At 37.6% G+C, this 6636-nt stretch overlaps 1 protein-coding gene across 3 annotated transcripts in view; it reads right to left on the bottom strand.

Annotated features, from left to right (window-relative positions):
* Nucleotides 1-664: 664 nt before the first annotated feature.
* The window catches only part of ITGB6 (integrin subunit beta 6), a 37018-nt gene continuing 31046 nt past the window's right edge, over nt 665-6636 (bottom strand). For all 3 annotated transcript variants that reach the window (XM_026078008.1, XM_026078012.1, XM_026078009.1), the window contains 3 exons: nt 6291-6410; nt 2761-2927; nt 665-794 (listed from right to left, as the gene is read on the bottom strand). In XM_026078008.1, coding sequence (XP_025933793.1) covers nt 693-794; nt 2761-2927; nt 6291-6410 — 389 coding nt within the window. In that variant the 3' untranslated portion in view covers nt 665-692. The remainder of the gene's footprint in view (nt 795-2760; nt 2928-6290; nt 6411-6636) is intronic.

The raw sequence follows: 6636 nt of genomic DNA, 5'->3' as shown, positions 1-6636 counted from the left end.
AGGCTTTGATTTAGCTTTCCTTGAGATAACTTCAGGGAGTGGATTCTTAAAGAACATCAGACAGGAAGAGATTCAAGGACATGGAAGGAGGGAAACAAGACAAGAGAGAAGAATTAGGAAGGAAGTATTTCTAGATACCTTAGATACATACAAGACAGGCCATAACACTAATCGTTTCTGATGAAAAGTTACTCAGTCCCACAGCTGATATGAAGAACCTCTAACCTCAGTAGTTTAAGCAGCATTCATGAAAAATTTCTCCTTTTTAAATTTAAACCAGCCCACCAAATAAACTGGTAGAAATACATACCTAAACACAAATATATAGCATTGCATGGATGAACAAGGTAATATAAAACTCATTGTACATACTTAAGTTCACAAAAATAGGCTTACTTATGATAATTTTTAATCCTCATTATTAATGAGCAAATTAAAATTATTGGTGATGCCATCTTTCTAAGATTAGTTCTGGGGGGGCTTTAGTATTAAAGTTGTTTTTTGAATATTCCTATTAATTTTTAGTACTAATATCTATAGTTTCCCCAACACAAGATATATTTGCTCTAACAGAATTATTATACCACTGCAGCATACAAACAAATACCACAAAATCAGCTGAGAAGAAATAAAAGCAAAATAGTGTTTTTAAGTTTCCTGCCAGTGAAACTAAGTTTGTAGCGTTGGACGTGCTAATAGAAATCTGCAGTCATGGCCACTTTTTGCTTTTCTTGGTTCTTGTAAGTTACATTTTTAAAAGTGGTTGTTGAGCCTTTGTACAGTGGATTTGTTCCCTAAAAACAAACAAACAGAAGAAATGCAAGTCACTGCATGTCATCTTGCCATTCCTTCAGCTGCAGGCGTATGGAGCTGCAAAGCACTGACATTAATGCACCTCTTCAGCGATGCAATAACGTTGGTTCCCGGTGCCAACAGTTCCTGACCCACCTTATCGTGCAAGTCACACAAGGACTAACAAGTACCCTTCTGCTTCCTAACGGGCATCCTGAGAAAGATGGTTTGGGCTGTGCTTTGCGGGAACTTTGTGAGAAGCCGGGTGAGGCCAGAGGCGTGCCTGGCCTGGTGACTTGTCTCCAGCAGCAGGCAACAGCGCAGGGCAAACGTGTCACAGGTCTGCCCAGAGCATTCTCCAGTCTCCGGCAGTTTGTGGTTCACAGACTGCCTAGATCAGAGATGATGCCTTTCTTTTGCGGATTTGTCTGAACGCGTTTTGAACCCATGCACTCTTTTAGCATCTACAATAAGCTTTGGAAAGGGACTGTACACTTTAACCAAGTGTTGTGTAAAAGCGTCTTTTGGCTTGTTTGGAGCCTGCTATCTCATAGTTCTTGTCTGCCTTGAAAAGGCAGTGAACAAATGTCCTGTATTCTATTTCCCCACGCCAATCAATTTTATAGACCAATATCCCCCCCCCCCCTTCAGTTACTTCTTTTCCACAGTGAGCACTTCTGGTCTATTCTTTGTGCAGAAGTAATTCCAAACCTCTGATCACTTCAGAATGGACTTCAGTAATTTATATTCCAAGCCATCAAAAATCAGACCAGGCTACACGAGGTAGCACAATTCAGTCTCAAACCAGAAACATGCTTATTTTCACATCTGCCTTCCAGATTAAAGTAATGCCCATAATCAAACAATACTGTATCAAAGATGTATTCCAGCATATGTCTGATATGATTTATGTATCAAATGTCATGGTTGCACAATTCTAAAAATGAAAATATTTTCTCAGCTGTGAAGTGTAAGTTGTCACGGTTCTCTTACTTGAGCCACATAGACTACCATGAATTGGGGGGAGGGTTAAGTCCCACCTCAGCTTTTAATGCTGGCCTCTCATTCCCTTTGCATCATTTCCTTTTGGAACAGAAGAAAAAATTAAAATATTTCTATCTAGTATATCCTTATTTTCCCTTTTACCGTATATAGCTCTCCCAAAGGATTAGGAAAACATTCTGAAGTGACCTTGCCTGTAAATAACCAATTTTTCCTGTCTCAAAAACTGAAAGGCAAGCAGTATCTGCTCTTGCAGAAATGTTGCAATCGTGAGGTTCTGGACAAGAATGTAGCTGAGTAAACTGCAACATATCACATATCCTCCCAACACTCATCAGAATGCTAACTTAACATTCATTTTTTTCAAAGAGCCTCAGAAGCTTAAAAACTATTGCAGAAGAATAAAAAAAGCCACGGGCAGAAGGGAAAGAGGAAAAGAGGAAAAAGGAGCATATGGTATAAGCTTGCATTAGACACGTGCAAGCTATAGATAGAAGCTAAGCCCTAGATTTCTCTGTCCTTTTACCTACATTTTGGACAGCTTACATTGCTCTTATATAAAAGTGGGCTCTCAGCATACCAGAGGCAACTGATAATCTCTCCTTCCTAGAAGAGCCTCTGTTTGGGGGAGGAGGGGAATACCTCTGATAACTCTAGAGACAGTGGCCAACTTTGGTAGAATTAATCAGAGGCCAGGTACTGATTAAAAAAAGACTAAAATAAAGCAATAAAAGACTGTTATCTACAGCATTGTACATGTGGAAGAAATTAAACCAGGATATGGAACTCCAGCTATTTTTCAGTTATCTCTAAAAACTCATTATTTTAATTTATAGAATACTAAATGCAGTGAAAATCTACCAGTAAAATCTGACATTTTAAAAGAACAAAACAAAGATACAAATAGAATTTTTCAGATTCAGCCAAATTAAAGATAGGCTTATAAAGTTAATGCATGTAACATACCGTTTGCCATTTGGCTTTTGATCTTTCTGCTTCGAACTTGGCCACCTCTTTTCGGTCCTGTACTGACACTAGTAACTTCCATATACAAAGTAAAACGATGCCAATCAGAAGGATAGCAAGGGCGACACCCACCATTATCATTGGGATATTTGGAAGTTGTGGGCAATCTGTGGAAACAGAAACAATTATGATTGTGGGTATTCCATCAGTAAGTTGTAGCTAATTAAAAAACAGCCAAGATGCCTACTGTGGTTCTCATTTGCTGGGAGCTGTACAGGCATTTTCCTGCAAGTCCATATTATCTTTCTCCTGCTAATTTGTTAATGGGTTTGTGAAACTGGCTGAGAAATACTGCATTTAAAAGTTAGAAATTTAATTAAATAACATCTTCCATTGTGCTTTTACAATGTTGATTAGCAGCTGCCTGATACAGAGCCACGTTCTGAGAAGAAAAGTTAGAAAATTATTTTCAGATTTGTGTCATAATTCTAAGAAATAGGGTTGGGTTGACAAGATCATGAATTTTATAATGTTACCACTGAAGTTTTACTTCTTCAATTTATTGATATTCAGTGTGTCGCAAAGGAAAAGATCCTAGGTAGATCTGTATCAGAGTAAAGGCACTGATGACATTTAGAAAAAGGGGGAAACTACATTTCATTCATGAAAACAATGAGAAAAAAGTTTCATTGGATTTGTTGAAAACATTGGACCTGAACTCCATCAAAATCAGTTGACTCTTGAAACAGTTAAACAGGAAACTCTTGGACTACCAAATTCTGGAGCATGTGGTTCAATTGCATTTGAAATGCTTCATTAAGTGAAGGACTGTAGAAATTAAATTTCAGAGAAATAATGGGGAAGAAAGATGTCTTCCTGAAATTCTTCTAGAATGAAAGGTTTAATTTTTCAGTTTGAAAGACTTCTGCATTTCAAGTTTTGCAATGTATTTTATTATACAATATTTGAAACAGTCAAAAATAAAACTGTAAGTTTTGCTTAGTCAAAACACAAAAAAACCTGATTCACTTAAAATAACATGGATGGAAGGACTGACATCCGCTTCAGTGATGCAGAGGTAAGCTCTAGGAATAACACTGCAACGGATCTCCTTTCTTTTGTATAGGTTTGGAAATATTCCTATGAAAATATGAGCACAATCCTGGCAGAAATGAACGCTCAGATCCGATTGCTGAACATATGTCACTAGGCTCAGCTGAAGGGGTGATGTACTGCTGCTCTTAATGACTGAATTGAGTGAGTTATGTTAGAGAACAGGCCAGTGGAAGTATTATAAAGAAAATGCTGTTTTAAACAAAGAGCACAACTTTCAAACAAAGGCACCTAAGCAGGACTTCCAGATAACACAGCTGACAAGAGGTAAAGACAGAATTTAACTAAGTGCAAGGGAGTGCCATTGCACAGACATGTGGCCACGGGTTTATCACGTATCAGGAAAATGCACTGCACCAGGCAGTGCTAATGAAGGTCTACTGTAACTGCTGCTCAGTCTGGCACCTGGATGCATAAATTTCCCTCTATGAATTTACATGCAGATTACAAATGTCCAGATGGGACATCAGTTGCAATTTTGGTCAGACACATTGCAACCAGAGACACGAATTCTAGATTTTGCATTTTAAATGTGTTTCATTTTCTTTTCCACAGGTAAGTTACAAATGTGCTAGAGCTGCAATATATTTCTTAACGGCTGCTCTAATTTTTGTTATCCTTTTTTCTCCTGTAATTACTAGCAATCCAAGGCTGACGATGGGATTTAAAAGTACAAATTAAATTACTAAAAAATCGGTGTTATTCCAGAATATAATTTCTTTCCCAAGGATTCAGCATAAAAGTAATCATGTAAAGACCAGAAAGCTCATGTTTTTCAGCAAATCTCAGTTAAGGGATTACTGTAATATTAAGAGGTGTTGCTCATGAAAGTCAGTTTTACAAACTTTTCTGCTGAACCATGGTTTAAGGACACTGAAAATTCATTCCAGTTTCATTTGGCTTACAGGGATTATATTTTGCATTACTTTTTTGGTTGGTGGCATCTATTTAACTAATTTGGAGAGGTCTGGTTGAACAGTGAGTTAATGCTCTGGCTGTTGGTGCCATCTTGACTTCAGTTTCATCAGTGGAACCAACCTGTAGAGCATTTCTGGTGGTCTCGTCCTAGTTCACGCTCGCGTGCATCACAACAGCCACAGCACACTTCCTCCCCTGCTCAAGGCCCAGGAGCAGAGTAACACATGGCAATGAGGCTGGGTTGGTAGAATTGTGGGAGGGCTGCTACAGAAGGTTTAACACACTGTACCTCCCTTAAGATATCTCTTTTACTTCTTGTTTTCAGATCTTCCTAAAATATGTAGTATATATTTGATAAAGAGAACATCCTTCAACACTTTACTCTTCTTAAATTCTGGAGTCTTAGGGGTGCAGTTTAAAAAGGAATGTATTTCTTTAGTACTACCCTTCGTTACAAAAATCTTTGCTACAAACGTAACCTATATACAACCAGACTACTATTCTTATAAAAGAAGCTGCTGTTTCTTGCAATGAAATTGCTTTGACTCTCAATATGTACACTAGAAAAATGCTACACAAGGGTTAACAAAATAAATGGGAGAATATCTTCAAATCTTGTGCCTGACACTTATACCAACAAAATAAAGTTACAAATCTGCATGGTTTTCCCTAAAATGTAATTAACATTTAGCCCTGAGGCACTGGGTGTGTCCAAAAAAAATGCATTTTATTGCCTAGAAACTGAACTGTTTGGCAGCTGAAAAGTGGTGTCTGTGTTCTCTCCTGTCCCACATGATTAGGATCTTAAATGAAAAATCATCATCAAGATAACAGTAAATAAAGAAATAATATTAAATGAAAGGACATAGGACAATAAAAAGGTCTCTTAGATATCTAGGCTAGTGATGTGAAACTCATTCAAAACTTAACAGTACTACAACATTAAATATAATTATAAAGATATTTTAGCATTCTGTAGCATATTCATTTCATTAGGTATATCCAGCAAGATAGTATTTTGGACATTTGTCAGTCTGGGAAACACATGATATTTCCAAGTTGAATACAGTTTTCGCATACAATATGAAGGACGTTCAGTATGATCATCTTAGCACTGTGCAGGGCTTTAGAAAAATTAACTGACTTGCAGCCCCTTGAGTGGCAAGGGGTTTATAGATAGAAAACTCAAACAGAGACAAAGTAGTTTGTCTAAGGCCACAGACAGAGCCAGAGCTGAGATCAGAGCACAGCRGTGCCTGATTAATCCATTGGATCATTCTGCCCATCTTTCATGAAAGGCCAGGTATTTATTTGATTGCAGCATTAAATAAATACTTTAGGAGGTGCTCTTTTGGCTGGGCAGAGAAGCACTACAAACACAAGGAGGTGCAGTGCTGTTTAAAACAGCTCAGCTTGCTAGTGCTGCTGGAACTGACAGTCTGCCCCATCTGTATTTTTAAATCAGGCTCCTTATAGAAAAAGTAATATTCACTGCTTACCTTTCTGTTTTATGCTATGAATGATTGTCCTTCCCTGTTCATCCATAGCCAGTAGAAATGTGGTAATACATTCATTTTCACCCTGCAAAGAGCAGGGAATGGATTTATCCTCTGAGTAATCTACAAGGGGGGAAAAAAGTCATCCAGCAGATCAAGTGAAATTTAACATGTAACAACAAGAGAGATTAATGGCATAATGTCTGTCACAGCCTTGTCCGTATACAGTAAAGAGTGAAAGACAAAAGCAGAAATAACCTCAGAATTTCTACTAAATTTAACAGCTTTTCTTCTGCTCTAAGTTTCTTTGTTTTGCTTTCTTTCAGATTTTTCACTTATATTTCAGAAG

The sequence above is a fragment of the Apteryx rowi genome, unplaced genomic scaffold (genome assembly GCF_003343035.1).
Source record: "Apteryx rowi isolate R43461 unplaced genomic scaffold, aptRow1 scaffold_47, whole genome shotgun sequence".
NCBI classification, from domain to species: Eukaryota; Metazoa; Chordata; class Aves; order Apterygiformes; family Apterygidae; genus Apteryx; species Apteryx rowi.
This window is presented reverse-complemented; position numbering and strand designations above follow the sequence as displayed.